This window comes from Cibotium barometz, chromosome 33 (genome assembly GCF_041138505.1).
Source record: "Cibotium barometz isolate CiBa-2024 chromosome 33, ASM4113850v1, whole genome shotgun sequence".
NCBI classification, from domain to species: domain Eukaryota; kingdom Viridiplantae; phylum Streptophyta; class Polypodiopsida; order Cyatheales; family Cibotiaceae; genus Cibotium; species Cibotium barometz.
This window is the reverse complement of record NC_141078.1, coordinates 7112000-7133567: the sequence shown is the minus strand read 5'-3', so window position 1 is coordinate 7133567 and position 21568 is coordinate 7112000. Positions and strand designations below refer to the sequence as shown.

Genomic DNA, 21568 nt, shown 5'->3' with positions numbered 1-21568 from the left:
AGAAGCGAGTGGAGGGATTCGGGGGAGGCATTAGGAACGACATTGATATATGGCACTAACATGTAGAAGGTTGACTATGTATAATTACCTTCGATGGGTGGAGTTTGTGTTGATTCATGAAAATGGAAGTGAGTGGAGGGATTCGGGGGAGGCATTGATATGAAGAAGGTTGAGTATGCATGATCAACTTTGATGGGTGGTGGTGAACTCCCAAGTGTGTATCGCATAAAAGCAAGAGACCATATGAGAAACCAATGAGATTACCAAAACTGATCCCTCGACATTCAGGTAGAGAAAGACATAGTGGTACACAAGTTTTTATTGGAAGATATAATCAAAATATTACAACCTTATGCTCATGTTTTCTTCTTTTCAATCTAAAAAAGCAATAAGGTTTGTTACTTGCATTACTAATGCAACATATTATTGATAATTACAATCTATTAATTATTATTACTATATAGATAACACTATTTATAGAATTACAATACTTATCATGTTACATATCATCATCTATTATAATACGATATAATTATAAATGATATAATTCTTTTAAACTAGCAATCGTAACCTTATTTATTACATTGATAGATATTAATATAATAATTGGTAATACATATATATGAATAATAAATATAATTACCTATCAACTACCTTTTTGTTGTAATTATTCTTTCTATTTGTTATGATCCTTGGTGCTAGGCTTCATTATAGCCGAGTTTGCCTTGTATCTCCGGAGCTCTTACACACAGAAACTCACTACACAGACCTTTGTATGAATGTATGTTGTGTGTGTGTGTGTGTGTGGGAGCATATATTGATACCAAGTTCTACACCCACTATTGGGCATTGATGACGTTAGTGGGGATGACACAGTATCTAGTCCATACTATGCATGATGGAGTTGATGGTTTATTGTCTTGTGGATGACTACCATGAGGTTATAAATTGCACTTTCTTATTATAAGGTGGATTTGGGCATGTTCTTGGATTCATCTAGGTATAACTATAACAATATCAATATTTCATCGAGTGACTGTATCACATGTAAATAGCATGTTATCATAATGATTTTAAATATCTTGAAGTATATAATGATAATCTATGTGATAAATATATAATGATTTTAAATATCTTGAAATATATAATGATAGCATTATTTATGTTACTTTCGAGAGAGATGTTGCGTGAAAAAGTCTATCGTTTTATCCATATTTAAATTATCCTCAGAGAAGCAGATCTGGCAGGCCATCGCCAACAAATCCCGCAAGGTATTTCTTTCTTAAATGTGCTGAGCAGCGCGCATGTGACCCTGCCCCTTGCGCCATTCCTACTCTCTCGTCAATTCCACAGACTCTAGGAAGAGGAAGAGCTGTTCTTTTTTCATTTCTCTGCTGCCCTGGGGTGCGCTCTCAGTGCTCGGTACGACCGAAGCGCAATGCCCGTGTGACCCTACCCTTCTTCAATCTCGCTTATCGATTCCACCTCTTTGGGGCACAGCGACAAAGTGTGGCTCATGTTCATCATGCATTTTGCAGAGTTTAACGCACACTTCTCATCTTGCAGGCACAAGAAAAGAAGCTCTTTCGGGTGAGTTAGAAAAATGATAATAGCTTGACCATCTGAAAAAAAAAATGAATTTTATTTACGACGCACATGCTCTGCATGCACTCACATGTATGTGTATGTGTCCATATACATATACACATGCTCTGCGTGCACACACACACATGTATGTGTATATTTACATATACATATATACACACACAGTATATGTATATGTCACACACACACACACACACACACACACACACACACGTGTGCGCAGTGCGCACGCCGAGTGTGTATCGTAAATATTATTCATTTTTTGAAGATGGTCTCTCGTCGACGAGCGGTCCCGTCTTTTACAACTGGAAGTAGTCGAGCGAGCCGTGGGCAGGGTTTGTGTGACATGCTGTGTATGTATGTGTGTCATAGGCAATGGTTTTTCAATATTTATAGTCGCCAGCCACTTTATATCGTGATTCCGGAGAGTCCAAGGGTGAGGGGTATATCTATTCTGTCATGGTTATGGGTCATTGGAGGGGGATCAGCACCGCACAATCAGGCAGCTTTATTTGATGTTTGCAGCATCATCACAATCCGTTCATGACCTGCTGATGTGTATGATTCAGAAGCAAAAGCCCGTCACATCAATTAGCAGCCAGTCAATTCTTCTGACTCCAGTCTACGGCATCAATTATACACCAGCCTGAGGCCTTTCCATACTCCTCCATCATGCATTATATAAAACTCAAAATACACCTTTCACTTGTAGACAGCAACAAGCAGTTTCGGGCAAGTGAAATGAGAAGAATTGATTCAATTCTGCCATTATTTGGTTCATGCTCAGGTGTTCATGATGAGAAAAACGGTTGCAAAGTGCAAGAAGATGACATCAACTCGACCGTTTGCCCGGGACAAAGCGAGAAGCTTAAAGTAACGCAGACAAGGTTTTGAAGTACTTTTTTGAGGAGAGACTTGCTAGGTAGAATGGAGGCTGAAGAGCAATGTAATGCGTCGTCTTCATTGCATTCCTTCAGGGCATCGCAGGGATCACTAACAGAGCAAAGGCGAGTTGTTATAAATCTTATGGGATGTTAGGCTAGTGAATGTTTTCTGGTATGTTAGATTCAGTGTATGAACTCGTGGCAAAGTTTTTTTTCCATATTTTTCATCATTATGATGTTTAATTATGGTAATCCCTAGAGATTAACTTAAATATTGGACTGTAGGGCTTCATATGAGACGCCTCTCAACAACTCTCATCTAGAAACAGATGGGCAAGGGGCATCAGAATATCAAGGCCGACTTTCTCAGCAGTCTTCTCAGAGGCCTTCTTTCAGGGCTCCACAAGAACCGTTTACTGCTAAAGACTTTGTGTATGGGAAATTGTTAGGATTGGGCTCCTATTCAAAGGTGCTTACCCAACTAGATGGATGCTTTTACAAGATAGAGTTGCTTTCTTCAACCTTCCTTTTTTTGAGCTGCTCAACATTTCTGTTATTATGGAGTAAAAAGTCTGCTATTTTGATTGAGTGTAACGGTATCACATACATGTCTGATCCATTATAGTTTTGTATCCTAGAAGCTGAGTGACTGCTTCAAATGGCTGTTACACGGAGTAGAAGGTTTCTGTTTGCAATCACTAGCTAGTGCTACCCCTTCCATCTGCTTCGTTTTCTCATTTCCTCAAAGTTCTCCCTTTTTATTTGCGCTGCCGTGAGTCAGGTCTTGAAAGTTCTGTAGCACATGATCTGATCCAACTTGTCTCCTTCCCCAGACGATGGTCTGCTGGCTGAAGACATCCACAAGGCCAAGTATTTTTTCCAAGCTTAGCATGAATCAAATACGCAGCAGAAAAATACCCGAACTTGGCACCCAGGCCACCCGTTTGGCACTAACATTTCAAGAACCTTTACCCTATTGCTAGCTGACGGGTGGCATCTCTGCCCCACTTCTTCATTGAGGTCCCTAACTAGCCGTCACTAGATCTTGTAGGCATCGGAACTTTGATATGTTCTTTGTTTACTTGGTAATGTGAGATTCCATTCGGAAACTCCATATTAGGAGATACTATAAGTGACACCTACGCCTCAGCACTTGAGTCTATGGTGAGCATTTTTGTATGGAGGTTTCTGTATGGAGGACAGCTTTGCTTCAGACCTGATTAAGTTTAGTCGTAACTATTCCACTTTGGATACCTATAAATACCCTTATACACCACGTACGCAAGGGTTTTGGCAAGTAAAAAAGCTTTTCGATTCACTCCAAGAGCTCAACTTCTTGTAGATGAGCTGATCTTGGCTGCAACAAGCAGGATGCTGGGTATGTTACATCTCCTCAGGGGACTTCCATGAAGGAAGTCAGCATTGGAGTTAAGCAGGGCTGTCCGTTATATAAGAACCTTTTTGGGCTTTATATTGATGAGGTGGCTGATTTTATCAAGAGGTTGGAGGGGCTTGTTTTTTGTAGGGACTGTGCGTAACCCTAATGTCTTTGTCATAGAACTACATTTTTTTAATTTGTAACAAAAGTTAAAACCCAAACCCAAACCCCCTCCCTCCCTCCACAAAAAAGAAGAAGTAAGTTTAGAAATTCATAGTAGTAAGCTCTCACATGCAGGCATTTTCTTATTGATCCAACTTTGCCTATGCAAGTCTAAAATGGAGGTGTAAGATAGAGAAGAAATAGCAACGGAAGATACCCAATTTAACTACGGTGTTGCATTAACAGGAAGCCAACAGCTTTATGTACAAAGCTTGCCAATGGTGGCCAAGTTTAAAACTTGAGTAGACTACTGAAATGAATTCGTATAGAACCTGGGGAACAACCCATGTAAGGATCATTGTCTTGCGACAACCCCTGCTTAGCTTTCTAAATTAGGAGCAAGGGAGCATCATGATGTTCATAGAGGATCCTTTTCCTAATCTCAGCGTTATCTGGTGATGACCCGTCACAAACCTTCTCATTTCAGAACAACAATCCATTGCAGATAAAGAACTGACCACTTGCCACCATAGTTGTTACGAGGCACGCCTCTAACAGTTCGAGGCGTTCGATTGCCCGATCGAGGCGTACGATTGCCTGATTGAGGCGTCACAAAAAAAATAAAAATAAAAATTATACATATATATATATACACACACACACACGCGCCTCTAACAGTTCAAGGCGTTTGATTGCCCGATCGAACGCCTCGAACTGTTAGAGGCGTATATATATATATATATATATATATTTTGTGGACGCCTCGATCAGGCAATCGTACGCCTCGATCAGGAAATCGAACGCCTCAAACTGTTAGTGTCACCAATTGGCCGACCATTTGGTCCACCTCTAGTTTTGTGTCTCGTTCACTTGAGGCCAGGCCGGTGTCTCATGTGAAGAGGCGAGTATTTTTTGCTTAACATGGACGGGAGCCAGACTGGTGCCACCCGTGTGTTAGCAGGATGGTGTCGTATGGACGGGAGCCAGACTGGTGCCACCCATGTATGACGTGGATTGTGTTCTATCCATGGGATTGTCACGCCATGGAAGAGCCAGTATTTGTGCCGTGTCTTGCCTATGGGACTATCACTCCATAGGGAGGCTCGTGCCTGGAATCGTGTTTTACCTATGGGACTGTCACTCCATAGGAAGACCAGGATTTATGTTTTCTGTCGTGCCATTTTTGTGCCGACAGATGTTTTGTACTTGTTCCATGAACGGGAGATATGTCCATGATACTATTTGCACATGCACTCATGTTTTGCATGTTTGAAACTGTTTTTGCATGACTTGTATTTTTGTGTTTGCCTGTTTTGACGTGCCACTTACTGAGCGGGGACGCCTGCCAGTGAGTCGTGAAGTTTGCTCTGTCTTCTGACGAGTTTTGTTGCATGTGAACAGGTGGTAAGTGTATTGCACTTGTTGGTTTAATAGCTTTATTTCTAACCTTTCATTTTATAAGGTGATAAGTTCACATTCATTTAAAAGTGGGCATACATAGTAACCTGGACCGGCAGAAACGGTCGGTTCGGACCGGGTTGGAAACGGTATTTCCGAGTTTCCGCGAGGTCGGAAACGGCAAGAAACGGAGTTTCTTTTGAATTTATTTTAGACATGTAAAAAACATGCATAGAGACATCCTATTAAATAAACTTATGTCAAGAGATGCAAAAAACATGCATAGAGACCTCAAACAAGACACATCAAAGACTCAAGTGGACATTAGAATCATAACACTTAACAGAATGTAGATAATGGACATGTATGATGTCGCGGCAAATTCATGTGAACCATAAAAAACTGAAGGTTGAAGGCTGAAGCATACATAGCGAGCTGCAAATTGTGATCATAATACATCATACATATCAGCAATGATCATCAAACTTGGGAGTCAGAGGTGCCCACTGTGGCACTGCCAATTTTCAAAATTAAATGGTTCAAAAACTACAAAATAACCGACATGCCGGCTGCCAAAAAAAAATGTACGGAAACGGCGTTTCCGCCGGTCTGCCGTTTTCAGAAACGGCCAAACCGTTTCCAGAGGGCGGAAACGCCGTTTCTGGTTACTATGCCCACATATGGGCCAAGGTGGGGAGCCACACTTAGCCCCTTAAGTGTGTGTGTGTGGGTGCATGGCCACCTACCCACACCACACCATGAAACTGGCCGCCCCCATGCAACCTTGGGGAGCCGGCCAGCTGTGGTCGTGCAATTCCTCTCCAATCTGTACAAAAGAAAGCAACCATCCCCACCCGTAAAGGCATAGAGCCAGCGATCATCTCCTCATCGTTGGCTCTCAGGCGATTGCACCACCAAGCGGCCGCAGATTGAAGCGGAAGCTGCTTTGGGTATTGAGGTTGAGAACATGGGACCTCAGATTGAAGCCGAAGTTGCTTTTGTTGGTAAAGAGGTGCAGGTTACCTCATTGATAGGGAAGTTGCGCATACATATCCAGGGCTACCTTTATAATGAACATTTCTTTGTTGCACCATTAAATGGATGTGATGTATTATTGGGCAAGCCATGGCATCATAGGCTTGAGCCCCGCAAAGAGTACAAGACCAACATGATTTCTTTTATGCATAAAGGCCGCATGCATTTCATTGATACTGGCAAAGAAGGGGATTCCATCCCACTTGTATCTCACATCCAAATTAATAAAGCAATGAAAAAGAGTCTTTCTGCGTACTTGGTTTTTGTTCGTGATAGCATTGTACCAAGTCATCAAAATGTGGATGCTATGACTTATGATAGGCTGAATTTTCTTCATGCATTCAACGACTGTTTGGCTGATGCATTGCCAGGTGAATGACCTCCCCAAAGGCTCGAGGATCATCGCATAGATGCATTGCCAGGTGAATGACCTCCCCAAAGGCTCGAGGATCATCGCATAGATCTTGTGCCAGGTAGTTCTCCACCTAACAAACCCGCATACCGTGTGAGTGCCGCACAACAAGAAGAGATCATGAAGCAGGTAAATGAGCTTTTAGAGAAAGGTTTGGTTCAGCCTAGTTCCTCACCTTATTGCTCTCCTGTGCTTCTTGTTCAAAAGAAAGACGGCTCATTCCGCATGTGTGTGGACTATACAGCTTTAACAAGCCGACTTGATTTGAAGAGTGGTTATCACCAAATACGAGTGGTGCCACAAGATGTCCATAAAACTGCATTCAGGACAGCCTTTGGATTATATGAATTTTTGGTAATGCCTTTTGGTCTCACCAATGCTCCTGCCACATTTAATCGTATGATGGATAGGATATTCCGATCCCATCGCAAATTCATAGGAGTATTCTTTGATGATATCTTGGTTTTCTCCAAGAATGAGTAGGAACATAGAACTCATTTGGTCACAGTGTTCGAAGAGTTGCGGAAGCATAAACTTTTCATTAATGCCAAGAAAAGTGAGTTCTTCCTTTCAGAGATACATTATTTGGGTTACATTGTATCCAAGGATGGAGTAACAATGGATCCTGCAAAGATAGAGACCATTCGGAATTGGCCAGAACTGCAAAACGTACATCAAGTACGTAGTTTTCTGGGATTATGTTCATATTATAGGCATTTCATAAGGCATTTTGCTATGATAGCCACCCCTCTACATGATCTCACAAAGAAGAAAACCACTTTCAAATGGACTTCAAAAGAACAGGATGCTTTCTTGCAGCTCAAGCATGCTATCATATGTGGACTCGTATTAATTGTTCCTGACTTGCAAAAATCATTTGTAGTAGAATGTGATGCTTGTGGCGATTGTATAGGAGCTGTCCTAAATCAAGAAGGGCATACAGTTGCATACGAGAGCCGTCGTTTGCATGATGCTGAGCTTCATATGGATATCTATGAGAAAGAGCTCTTGGCCTTAATTCATGCCTTAAAGATATGGAAACATTATCTTCTTGGGGTTGAATTTGTAGTCAAGACAGATCATCAAAGCTTGAGATATTTTCTATCTCAAACAAACAAAGCTTTCGAAGAAGCAGATGAGAATGGCAAACTTTCTTTCCATGTTTCATTTTCAGATTGTGCATACTCCAGGAAAGAAAAATGTGGTGGCAGATGCATTATCCTGGAGGCCTTATGTGGCTGCAGTCTCAGTGGCCTCTCATGGGGACTTATCTGCTATGTGTGATTTGTATCATTTGGATGCTGATTTTTGCCATATATGGACTGATTTGATGGCTGGTCACTCACATGTCTCTTATGTTATTAACGAGGATTATCTTATGAAGGATAATTGCCTATGTGTGGTGAAGGATTTGCGTCCAAAGGTTATGGAGGAATGTCACGCTTCACCTTATGCAGGTCATAGAGGTATCATGCCCACTACACGCATGATTGAGAGAGATTTCTTTTGGCCAAGCATGCGTAAAGACATTGAGGCTTATGTACGTGCATGTATTACTTGCCAAAAGGTGAAATTTGACAGGCAAAAACCTCCAGGTTTGCTTCAGCCATTGCCTATTCCCTTGCAACCTTGGGAAAGTATTACTATGGATTTTATTATGGACTTGCCTCGATCCCAGCAGCATGGGAATGATGCTATTTGTGTCACGTGCTGTTGGAGGAGAATGACTCAAACACAAGAGCTTGCAGCCAAGGAAGTGCAGAGGAGATAGAGAAGAGTGAGAGAGAGAGAGAACTCACACAATGCTCAAGAATATCTTGATGTCTTGATGAGGCTCAAGGGAGACCTCGTATTTATAGTGATACAAGGGTATGGGCGGGCGCCCAACTTATGGAGCGCCCGGCGGACCAAATACAAAGAATGCCGTTACAAGGCCCAAATGGGGGCCAAATGTACAAGTAAATATATGGCCGCGAAGCTCTCGAATGGAGCTAAGCGATGATCAAGGTCCGGAGGCGAAACTGGGACTTTATACCCAACAACCTCCCACTTAAAGGGCCAGTGAAGCTCCTCTAAGCTATGTAACTCCCACCCGCTGTAGACACATATCAAGCTGTGCATTTGGCAAACTTTTGGTGAGAGCATCTGCAGGGTTCTCATGAGTGCCAATCTTGACCAAACTGACCAAGCCATCATCTAGCACCTGTCTGATGAAGTGGCACCGTACATCAATGTGTTTGGTACGAGCATGAAACATGGCATTCTTAGCCAGGTATATGGCACTCTGGCTATCACAACCAAGGACCGGAGCCCTCTCTGGCAATCCAAACTCTGTGACAAGGCGTGCTAACCAAATGGCCTCCTTAGAAGCCTCTGTGACGGAGATGTACTCGGCCTCAGTAGTAGAAAGTGCTACTATCCTCTGGAGTCTAGAGCACCAAGAAACAGCACCACCTGCAAGAGTATAGATGTACCCACTAGTAGACTTGCGGGTATCAGAATCACCTGCCATGTCTGAATCACAATAACCCTGCACCTCAAGTGGACCTTTACCATACATAAGGCATTTCTTCTGTGTCCCCTTCAAGTACCTCAAAATAGACTTTATAGCATCCCAATGTGCTTTGCCCGGGTTGGACATAAAACGACTGACTACTCCCACTGAATGAGCAATGTCTGGCCGTGTAGCAACCATAGCATACATAAGAGATCCACAAGCAGAAGCATAAGGGATCCCACGCATAGTACTGGCTGCATCATCATCTTTTGGGCAATCATCCTTGGATAGTTTAACATAGGGCTGCAGTGGAGCACCCAAAGGCTTAGAATCAGCCATGTTAAATCTATCAAGGACTTTCTGGATATACTTCTCCTGCGTGAGGAAAAGCAACTTCTGTGCTCTGTCCCGTCTAATCCGAAGACCCAAAATATGTTCAGCTGAACCCAAGTCCTTCATAGCAAAAGCTGACTTCAGCTGGTCCTTAAGAGCTTCCAAAATGCTCTTATTCTTCCCGGCAAGAAGCATGTCATCAACATACAGCACAAGTATCACTGGGCTGCCATCTGCATCAGTTTTAGTATACAAGCAATGATCTGCATGGCTACGATTAAACTTTTGGTTAAGCATGAAAGCATCAAACTTTTTGTACCACTGCCTCGAGGCTTGTTTCAGCCCATAGAGACTACGCTTCAGCTTACAAACCAGATTTTCTTTGCCAGGAATGACAAAGCCTTCAGGCTGCTTCATATACAGCTCTTCATCTAAATCACCATGTAAGAAAGCTGTCTTTACATCCATCTGATACAGTTCTAAATCCAAAACAGCAGTGAGAGCAAACAAAACACGAAGGGTGGTCATTTTGACCACAGGAGAGAAGACCTCCTGAAAATCAATCCCTTCCTTCTGAGCATAGCCCTTAGCAACAAGGCGGGCTTTATATTAGGCTGGCCGTCAACTGTCTTGACTTTGTACACCCACTTGTTAGGAATAGCCTTCCTTCCTTTGGGCAACTCAACCAAGTCCCAAGTGTCATTTGCATGTAGAGACTTAATCTCCTCCTGCATAGCATGCTCCCACTTGTTTCGGAGTTCACAAGACTTAGCCTCTTTGAAAGTAAGAGGCTCACCCTCATCTGTAAGCAAAACATGTTGCAAAGAGGGATCAAAACGCTGAGGTTCCCTCCGAAAACGAGTAGACCTCCGTACCCAATGATCATTGGCTGGTTGGGGGTCAATATCGGGAGGAATCATAATTTCAGCATCAAAAGGCTGCGGGTTTTCACGAACAGCCTGATTTTCAGCATATAGGGGTTGCTACCCTACACCTCCAGGAGCATGAAGCGGCTGTCCAACCTCTTCTGGCTCAAATATCACGGACTCATTATGTTCAGCCCTTTGTGAAGCATCCTGGGGCTCATTTTCAGCATCAATGGGTGGCTGCCCTTGCTGAAATTTGACCTTTTTCTGATCACCATGAGAGGCACAAACATTACGGAGCAGCTTTGCCTCATAAAATACAACATCCCGGCTGCGAACCACTTTGTTGGTTGATGGCAACCACACACGGTAGCCCATCTCACCTTCATCACCGTAGCCAACGAAGGTGCCCTTCTCGGACTTAGCATCAAGCTTGTTCCGGTCTTCCTTGCGGATATGCACATATGCATCACAACCAAAGATGCGTAAGTGGTCATATGAGGACGGTTTGCCAGACCAAACCTCCTCAGGGATTCCACCTTTCAAAGCTGTGTGTGGAGATCGATTGCAAACATGAACTGCGGTTTTCAAGGCTTCTCCCCAAAAATCCTGAGAGAGATTAGCTGTGGACAGCATGCATCGAATTCTTTCACACAGTGTACGATTATACCTTTCAGCCACACCATTTGAAGAGGGGCTATAAGGGGGTGTAAGTTCCCTCTTAATGCCATTATCATCACAAAATTTCTGAAATTTAGTACTAACAAACTCACCCCCATTGTCAGTGCGTAAGCATTTAATCTTCACTCCTGTTTGAGTATGAACAAATGCATAAAACTTTTGAAATGCAGCAAAAGCATCATCCTTAGATTTCAACAAAGTGATCCATACTTTTCGTGAGTGATCATCCACAAAAGACACAAAGTACTTTGAACCACCTTTAGATTTAATGGGCATGCTGCATATGTCAGAGTGGACCAAGTCCAACTTTTCAGCCTTGCGAGAGGCACGAGAGGAGTAAGAACTCCTATTCTGTTTCCCATACAAGCAATCATTACAAAAATCAAGCTTGCTTCCTTTTGCATCAAACTTGTTCAAGGAGGACAAAATGGAGAGACCCTTATGGCTCATGTGGCCAAGTCTCTTATGCCAAAGCTCCATGTGGGAGCGTACCTCTGCAAAAGCAATAAACTTACCAGACAAAGCCTGACCATGAAGGCTATATAATGTTCCTTTCTTGCATCCTTTTGAAATCAGCCTTGTGCCTTTGGTCAATTTCCATGTGCCATTTCCAAATATGGCCGTGTATCCCAAGGCATCAAGCTGGCCCACAGACAGGAGACTGGTTTTCAAACGTCCTCCCTCGTGAGACATTTGCAGAACCGCTAGTCTCTGAGGTCTTCCTCCGGATATCTTCATTGAGAATAGCACCCCTGACTCCATCAAAAGTTAGGTTGGGATTTGTCCCAAGTGACACCACAAGTGTCTCCCAAGAGTCAGGCAAAGTAGTGAGCAAAAAGATAGCTTTTAACTTATCATCAAAAACAGGCAATCCAGAATCCTGCATCTGATTAAGCACCCCTGTGAAAGCAGTAATATGCTCTACTGCATTCTTAGAATCATCAAGTTGCATATTCATGAGTTTCCTGATGAGATGTACCTGGTTCACTGGCGTGGTGATCTCATAGGTGCTTCTCAGCTTCTCCCAGACGGCATAGGCTGTTGTCAGCCCTTTGAGGTCTACAAGAACCTCATCAGCAACAGCCATCTGGAGATAGGCAACGGCCTTTCTGTTCAGGATTCCCCATTCATCATCTGTCATGGCAGCGGGTTTGAACTGCTCAAGTGCAGTATCACATTCCCGCAGATAGAGGATATTCTGAATCCTCACCTTCCAAAGATCAAACCCAGTGCCTGCAAACTTCTTAATCTCTAGTAGACCCTTAAGATCACTTGTAGACGCCATGACTTATCAAACTGACACTTCAGAAAGTAAGCAATAGCAAGATGTTATGTACCAGATATGGGTTGACTGTAGGATGCTCGTAGATTGATGAAACAACTTCAAGTGAAGGAGACGGCGGAAGAGTATCACCGGATGTCGATGTAAACCCGAGGGGCAGTATGTTGCTGTCTTTTGGGGGTTGCTCGTAGATCCTGTCTGCTGGAGGCAACGTCGGCTGCTGCTAGTGGCCGTGAGGCTGCTGGCTGCAGCCCGGACTGCTTGCTGGTGGCCTTGGGGCTGCTGGCTGCAGCGTTGGCTGCTGCTGGTGGTCGTGGGGCTGCTGGCTGCAGCCCTAGCTGCTGCTGGTGGTCGTGGGGCTGCTGGCAGCAGCGTTGGCTGCTGCTGCTGATGGCAGCCGTACAGCAAGGAGAGAACAAGGCAGCAAACGCTGCTGATTGCAACAGCGCAGCAGCAGAAACGCAGCAAAGGGGGCAGCAAGGGAGAAGAAAACGCAGCAGAAGGGCAGCAGGGGTGGAGCAGAAAACGCAGGAGAGGGGAAGAGCAAGAAAAAACCACAAAAGAGTCTCCTGCGTTAAAAAGAAAGAGAGCAGCACTCTAAAAAAAAAACGCACCATCTTGATGATAGAAGGGAGGTGTTTGATGCGAAAAACGCAGACGATCCCGTAGTCAAGTGGTGGAAGACACCTCTAACTCCATAGCTTCTGCATACAGCTTCCCTCCATAGCTCTGATACGAGTTGTTGGAGGAGAATGACTCAAACACAAGAGCTTGCAGCCAAGGAAGTGCAGAGGAGATAGAGAAGAGTGAGAGAGAGAGAGAACTCACACAATGCTCAAGAATATCTTGATGTCTTGATGAGGCTCAAGGGAGACCTCGTATTTATAGTGATACAAGGGTATGGGCGGGCGCCCAACTTATGGGGCGCCTGGCGGACCAAATACAAAGAATGCCGTTACAAGGCCCAAATGGGGGCCAAATGTACAAGTAAATATATGGCCGCGAAGCTCTCGAAAAGAGCTACGCGATGATCAAGGTCCGGAGGCGAAATTGGGACTTTATACCCAACACGTGCATCCCGCACTTGGATGCCACGTAGACATTTTTGTATAGAAGGTGCAGGACTTGGGATGGTGAACTGGTCCCATGTGAGCCCAGTCCGGGACGAGTCAGCCAGGGATCCATCTCAGTCGTCCGAGGTCAGGTGTGCATTGTCCTGCACATGAGTCCAAGGTGAGTTGTGCACTGTCCTGCACATGAAACAGTGCCAGTCCGCGCTGTGAGTCTCCCTGTGGAATGATGTCAGTTGTTCTGTATGTTTGGTCTGCCACCAGATATCAGACAGCTGTGTAGATGTAGGTGCAGCAGATTTGGACACAGGGAAGGCTATGGGCCACCCAAAAATGGGGCCAAGCAGCCCCAAGACATGCCCACCAGCCCAAGGAAGGGCTGGGCAGGCTGTCGGCCAGCCCAAGGAGGGGCTGGGCAGGTTGTCGGCCAGCCCAAGAGGGCTTGGCCAAGCAGTCGACTGGCTCTTGGGCCAGCCCAGCCAGTTGGCTAGCCCTTAGGGCAGCCTGGACTGCAGGCGGCCAGTGCCCAGGCGTTGCCCAGCAGCCTGCGTTGGACTGGACAGCAGCCCACAGAGGCAGCCAGGACAGTCCAGTGTGAAAGCAAGGCATTTTCAGCATTTTATATTATTAAATCCAGTCTTGGAGGTAAAATGAACCGGCCGACTGCTCCTGATGGGGTAGTATAAATAGAAGTGTCCATAATCCCAATCAATCATCTCATTATTCACCAAGAGCTCAAGCAAATCAAGGGCTAGACAAGCCGAGGGAATTGCTAAGCAAAGGGGTGGAGAACTGAAGGTCAAGGGCAGGATTTTCTAGCCAAGAAAAGGTCCAAGGTTGCTGTATTTTCTTTCAGATTTCTCATCATTCTAATAAAGCAAATACACCATCTGTGGTGGGGGCCCTACAGAGGGTAATTGGGACCCAATACTGTGTCCTCTCCATCTCTCCCTCTCTCTCTCTATTTTCTGCACATCTCCTTTTAGTTTGTGTGTTAATTTCCGTCGCGATAAGAGTGCTGAATTCTGAGTTTTGAAGTTACCGAGTCTTCTCCGAAGCTTCCGCATATTACAGTGGTATCAGAGCCTACTTCAAGTAAGATTCAGCAAAGAAACCAAAATTTTTTCTTGCTTGTGTGGTTGGTTTTTAGACGCCGGTGGACTACCCCTTTCGGAGTGACTCCTGTCCCTCCTCGAAGGACGGTTGGTTTTTAGCCTCCAGAAGCCTCCGGAAGTTTACCACACAGATAGTGGATGGTCAGATTGCGTTCCGGAAAGGAATTGCATTTTCTTGCTATGGCGAGCTTCGACGACGAGAGAGACCAAGAACCATGGGACCAAAGTGCACTAGGCAGCCCAACTAGGGCACTAGGCTTGAGTGTCACATGTTCCAGCAGATGATGCGAGCAATCGCAGAACAGACCGCCAAGTTGGATGAGCAGAAGGCGCAAATCTTGGCTCTGGAGGAGCGTACCCGCTCTCCAGCATCGCGTTTTCCATCTCCTCCTCCCTCTCCTTCCGTATCCCATATACCAGATCCTCGTCACAGGGACCCTCTCGCGGGGTCACAGCCGCAGCCAAGCTCCTTGCTTGAGTTGCAGATGCGTGCATTGGAGATCCGACAACGGGAAGACGACGCCATGCGACATGTGGAACACGAGCGTTACCTCAGAGCTTTGGACGCCAGATTGACATCGGCGGCGTCCTCGAATCATTTTCCCGAGAAAATGAATTTCAGTAAGTATAATGGTAAACTCGATCCCACAACTCTTTATTCATGGTTACATCAATTTGAAGCTTACTTTGCCGCAGTTAGAAAAACAGATACTGACAAAGTGATCTTAGCCAGTTGGTACTTGGAAGGTGAGGCCATTCCTTGGTGGACTCAGTGGGCTCATGCCCACACCAGAGCAGGTATGGCAGCTTATGTGTGGGACGAGTTCGTCTGCGACCTTAAGCAGCGGTTTCTACCGCCCCACTACCTTGAGCGACTCGAAGACGAGTTCAGGGGAGCGCGTCAGAACGCGCAACCAGTCCTTCAGTTTGCCAATAAAATTTCGACCTTATGTCTGCAATAAGGCTTATCTAATACGGACAAGAAAGGGCAGTTTTTGTATGGCCTGGACACGCAAATCCAATGGGAGGTGCGTATGTTTAGGCCAGCCACCTTTGAGGACGCACTCTCGCTTGCGCAGAGTGCAGAAATGAAACACAATGGTGGCAAGCCCAAGACTTTCCAGTCGGCTTCTCCAAGGGCTAACGCCTCCGGGGGCAAAAACCAGAACCAGACGGGGTCTTCCCCAGGACAGAGCCCGGGAGCCTCTGGCTCCAAGAACTCGAACAATGCGTCTAAGCTTACTCCAGACCAGAAAGCGGAGGCAGGCAAGACAGGTGGCAAGTTGAGTGCTGAGGAGCTTTCTCAATACAAGGAGGAGGGTAGATGTTTCTTTTGTCATACAAAAGGACATACTGCTCGGGATTGTCCGAAGAAGTATATCCTTTTGTCATACAAAAGGACATACTTCTCGGGATTGTCTGAAGAAGCCTCCAAAGGCTGCTGCCGTCTCCACAGCTTCCGTGGTGAGCTCAGCTCCCACACAGACCCCAGCAGCTAACCCTAGTTCTTCAAACCCCGGTGCTTCAGTTGGAGCAATTATTAGCCGGGAGCTCGAAGATAAGCAGAAGGGCGCCCATGACCAGGGCTCAAGTCCTTTGGCTACATAGGTGGCCAGAGAGTCGTCGTCTTGTTTGACAGCGGTAGCACGGAGGATGTGGTCACGGAACAGGCCGCTAGGCGTGCCCGTTTCGAGCTGACTTCGGTGGACAAACAGGTTGAGGGTTTTAGCACAGGTATGACAACGAGCGTCAAATATGAAGCTCTAGGTGCTAAGTTAGTGATTCAGGGCATAGAGTTTGTGCGTGACTTTATGGTTGCCCCTCTTGTAGGAGCAGACATAATTTTGGGTATCCAGTGGTTTCACAAGTTTCTTCATGATGTCAAGTGGGACAAGCACACGTTCCAGATCAATCGGAATGTGTCAAACACCCCAGTGACCATTAAGTGTGAGCCAGGTATTCCGAACTTTCCGCTCATAAGCCACTTTGCAGGCTAAGCGAGCAGTCAGGAAAGGTGCACAGTGTGCGATGATTTACATCCAGACAGCCTAGACGGTGGCCAGTGCTTCCGAGAAGTACTCAGTTCTCCATGAAAAGCTCCAGAAGATTTTTCTTCGGGACAGCCTCCCTCCCCAGCTCCCCCCGTCCAGACCGGAGGATCACAGGATTGACCTCCTCCGAGGCTCGGAAGCCCCGAGCAAGTTTCCGTATCGCCTTTCTAAGGCAATGGAGTCGGAGTTGGGCCGCCAACTCCAAGAATTGTTGCAAGCTGGCTTCATCCGTCCCAGCGTGTCGCCATTTGCAGCACCGATCTTATTTGTCAAGAAGAAAGATAGGTCTTCCCGGTTGTGTGTCGATTATCGTGCACTGAACAAGCTAACTATCAAGAGCAGATTTCCGATGCCTCGAATTGACTATATTCTCGAGAGGCTGAATGGAGCAAAGGTGTTCTCAAAACTGGATTTAAAGAGTGGGTACCACCAGGTACGGATTGTAGAGGGGGACATCCCCAAGACAGCCTTCCGTACAGAACGAGCTCACTATGAATTTGTGGTCATGCCATTTGGTTTGACGAACGCCCCAGCTACATTTAACCGCATGATGATGTGTATTTTCCGGGATTTGATTGGAAAGTATGTGTTCATATTTCTGGACGACATACTCATATTTTCAGCTACAGTTGAGCAGCATGACATTGATGTGGAGAAAGTCCTTAAGTTGCTGGAAAGCAATGAGCTAAAGTGGCCGAGATTGTTAACTGGGAAGTACCTCAGACAGCTTATGACATTAGATCATTTGTGGGTATATGCCAGGCATATTCCACCCACATCGACAAGTTTTCTGATCTCTCCGCAGATCTCATCGATTTGCCAATGGGAGTGAAAACAAGAAGGCAAAAGATTCGAATGACTCCACGAGCGTTGGAGGCATTCGAGAACCTCAAGGTGGCTTTGTCAGAAGCGCCTTGTTTAGTACTTGCCTCGTGGGATGAACCATTTCAGGTGATCACCGATGCGAGTAACATCGCAATTGGAGGTGTATTACAACAAAATGGTCATCCAGTAGCTTACATGTCTTGTAAGTTATTGCCCGCCGAGAAGAACTACTCAGTCTATGATCGTGAACTCCTAGCAGTAATACAGGCCTTGAAACATTGGAAACATTTCTTGTATGGCCGTGACTTCGAGGTTCGCATTGACCATCAAGCATTGCGCTGGATTCAGACGATGCCAAGTGCACAATGGAGTGATCGACAACACCGCTGGAGTCAGATATTCCAGCAGTTCGGTGGTATGATTGAGTACCTTCCAGGAAAGGCCAATCCAGTGGCCGATGCTTTGAGCAGGAAGGGACAAGTGTCTACGATTCAAACCACTAGACTTGACCTTGTTGGTACAGGACTAGAGGACATGAAGCACACGTACGCGGATTCCGAGGAATTCGGTACTCGGTGGGAACAGGCATTGGATGCCACAGGACCATGCCATTTTCTGATACGCGATGGTTGGCTTTTCTACAAAGGCCGACTATGTGTCATGAAGTCATTCAGGGCAGCTCTTCTGCATGCTGCCCATGACGCCATTACAGGTGGTCACAGGGGCGGCTTGCGTGCCAAATGATGTCGGTGCCATCCCACTACATTCACTCCGGATTTATATTGTGGACGTCCGCTAGGTGTTCGTAGGAGAAAAGCTCCCATGTGGCGGAACTACAAGCCAAGCCAAGCCAAGCTTCTTCTCCTTCCACTATAGTAGAGGTCCCCAATCCCGAGCCACCCAATGTGGCAAAACTAGAGGAAGTGCCTCCTAATGCACTTTGAAATTTGAAGACCTCTTTTGTAACTCCCCGCTTTGAAATGTTCATCATTTTAATAGAAGCAATTTTTTTGAGTCATCCTATATGTCTTCTCCTTTCTCTTGAAAATTGTCAACTTTTTTTTTCTTTAAATTGTCAATCACTTGGTTGAACATGGTTACTCCTTCACTGTAGTCTCCATCTTCCATGGCCTCAAGCGCTTAGGCAGGGTCCAGCTCGAAGAGGCCCAAACCATCGGAGTGGTCTTGGTGGGATGAGGTCCAAGCCGAAAGTGGGTATAGAACATGGGGTAGTCACCACTGGAAATGCAAATATTGCCATGGTAGTAAGACTGGGAGCGCTACTCGAATTCGCGTGCATTTGCTTCATATCTTAGGGCATGAGATAACATTTTGCTTAGGCATCAGTGAGGCTTGGAGGGAGGAGCTTCGTCGCAAAGATGACGCGACTCATACGCAGGCATCGACTAGGAGACCGAGCATTGCGATCGACCCTAGCTCGTATGTGGGTGCTTCACAAAGCACCCAAGTATCGAGTGTTGGCAGCAGTAGATCCTCCATGGGTGGCATGCCTTCCTTTTTTGGCCCCACTGCTAGTCCATTTGGACCGGCACCAGCAGCAGCAGGGGGAAGAGGAAGTATTCGATCCAGGCAGACCCACAAGAATGGAAACATTGGTCAGAGGAGAATGAGAGTACGAACAATGACGCCACATCTGGGGCTGAAGCAGCTTTCTTGCAAGGAATGAAATGCGCCATTTTGGAAAATCGATCAACCACCACAAGAATTTGAGCATTGCCTTTGGATGAACGAGGCAAAGTGGTAATAAAATCCATACTGATACTTTCCCATCTTGATGGGAGAAACAGCAATTAGGGTTAAGTCATGTGGGAGACATACACAGAGAAACAAGGGAGAGAGAGAGAGAGAGAGTTGTGGGGATAAGTCAACTCATCAAGTATGAGTGTGTGACTCCCCTATCACACATGTATATTGCACTAGTACACATAGTGCACTTAGTACATTAAAAGTACTAAGTGTACTATGTACTTTAACTTATGGGCTTGTACACACTATAAGGGTGGGCATAACGCCTTTACCCCAGCAACCTCCCACTTAAAGGCAAAGTGCCCTTAAGTAAAGGAAAAGAAAAAATCAGCATGTACATGATAATATACAAGGCCATATCAAGGCTGAAAATGGCCTCATCCAATGCCCATCAAGTGTCTGCAATGAGCAAACCGCTCCGGAGGCAAACTCTTTGTCAACAGATCAGCCGGGTTGTCATCCGTGTGAATCTTAACAAGCTGAATTTGCTTGTTCTCTATCACCTCTCTGATGAAGTGATACTTCACATCCACATGCTTCGTCTTTGCATGAAAGACAGGGTTCTTTGCCAACTGAATGGCACTCTGACTGTCACAATGCAACAATGGAATATCCCCTGTATAACCCAAATCAACCACTAACCGAGATAGCCATAATGCCTCCTTGCAAGCCTCTGTGGCTGCAATATACTCGGCCTCTGTAGTAGATAAGGCAGTGCACTTCTGCATCCTGGATATCCATGACACAGCACCTCCTGTGAATGTAAATACATAACCGGTAGTAGACTTCCGGTTATCTGGATGACCGGCATAATCCGAATCCGTGTAACCATGCACTAATGCATCCTGTTTGCCAAAGCAAATGCACATATCCTGTGTGCCCTTCAGGTATCTCATGACACCTTTCACTGCTTCCCAATGCTTCTTGCCAGGGTTGGCCATGTATCTAGAAACCACTCCCACTGCAAATGCAATGTCCGGCCTAGTAGCAACCATGGCATACATGAGACTGCCACAAGCTGAAGCATACGGAATTTCGGCCATATCAGCCCTGCCACTATCTGACTGTGGGCTGTCCATAGCACTGAGTTTCACATATGGAGGCAAAGGAGTACTAGCCTTCTTCCCCCCGTCCATATTGAACCTCTGCAAAACTTTGCCAATATATTCCTTCTGAGACAAATACAACACATGCTGATTTCTGTTTCGAAGGATCCGCATACCCAAGATGTGATTTGCATCACCTAAATCCTTCATATCAAAGGTTTGATGCAGCCTCTGCTTCAAGGCATCCATCTCTTTACGAGATTTCCCGGCAATCAACATATCATCAACATACAAGATGAGGATCAATAGACTGCCATCCAAAGCTTTCTTGGTGTACAAGCAGTGATCTATGTCACTTCTCCTGAATTTCTGAGATTTCATGAATGTATCAAATTTATGATACCATTCTCTTGGTGCCTGTTTGAGCCCATAAAGACTCTTTTTCAGCTTGCATACAAGCTTCTCCTTTCCACTCACTGCATAACCCTCTGGCTGCTGCATATATATCTCCTCATGGAGATCACCATGAAGAAAAGCAGTCTTCACATCCATCTGAATCAAGTCCAGATCATCATGCGCAACCAAAGCCAACACAGCTCTAAGTGTGGTCATTTTGACCACTGGAGAGAAGATCTCATCAAAGTCCACACCATATTCCTGCTTGAAGCCCTTAGCCACTAACCTGGCTTTGTATCTTGGCTTTGCATCTGGTGCAACTTTGAGCCTGTAAACCCACTTGCATGGCAAAACCTTCTTGCCTGCAGGCAAATGCACCAACTTCCATGTTTCATTTTTATGCAGAGAATCCATCTCTGACTTCATGGCACGCTCCCATAGAGCTTTGTCTGCCTCCTTGTAACATGAGGGCTCCCCACAGTCAGTGAGCATCAAGTAGTCAACCCCTGGAACAAACCTGTCAGGGGCTCTGGAGGGTCTAGTGGACCTCCGTACCCAATGACCATCATTTGCAGGTTGCTGTCCAGCCTGCATATCACCCATTGGTGGCTCCTGTTCCATGCCATAAGGCTGAAATATCATGCCCGGTATATCCTCTAACTGTGGTATATCCATAGGGATATTTTCTGCCATGTCTGGCTGTCCATTTGGACCATTTTCAGCACCATTTAAGGGCTGGTTTTCCTGCTGTAATGGCTGATTTAC

The 21568-nt window shown here is 45.5% G+C and overlaps 1 protein-coding gene across 10 annotated transcripts in view; it reads left to right on the top strand.

Moving 5' to 3' along the window:
• Positions 1-1148: 1148 nt before the first annotated feature.
• Positions 1149-21568, top strand: part of LOC147619245 (3-phosphoinositide-dependent protein kinase 1-like) — a 55376-nt gene continuing 34956 nt past the window's right edge. For 5 of the 10 annotated variants that reach the window (XM_086772904.1, XM_086772901.1, XM_086772899.1 and 2 more), the window contains exons 1-3: positions 1149-1271; positions 2393-2612; positions 2775-2958. In XM_086772904.1, coding sequence (XP_086629030.1) covers positions 2533-2612; positions 2775-2958 — 264 coding nt within the window. In that variant the 5' untranslated portion in view covers positions 1149-1271; positions 2393-2532. Of the gene's footprint in view, positions 1591-2174; positions 2613-2774; positions 2959-21568 lie in introns of all 10 variants that reach the window. The other 5 variants (XM_086772905.1, XM_086772902.1, XM_086772897.1 and 2 more) reach the window with 2 other exon arrangements.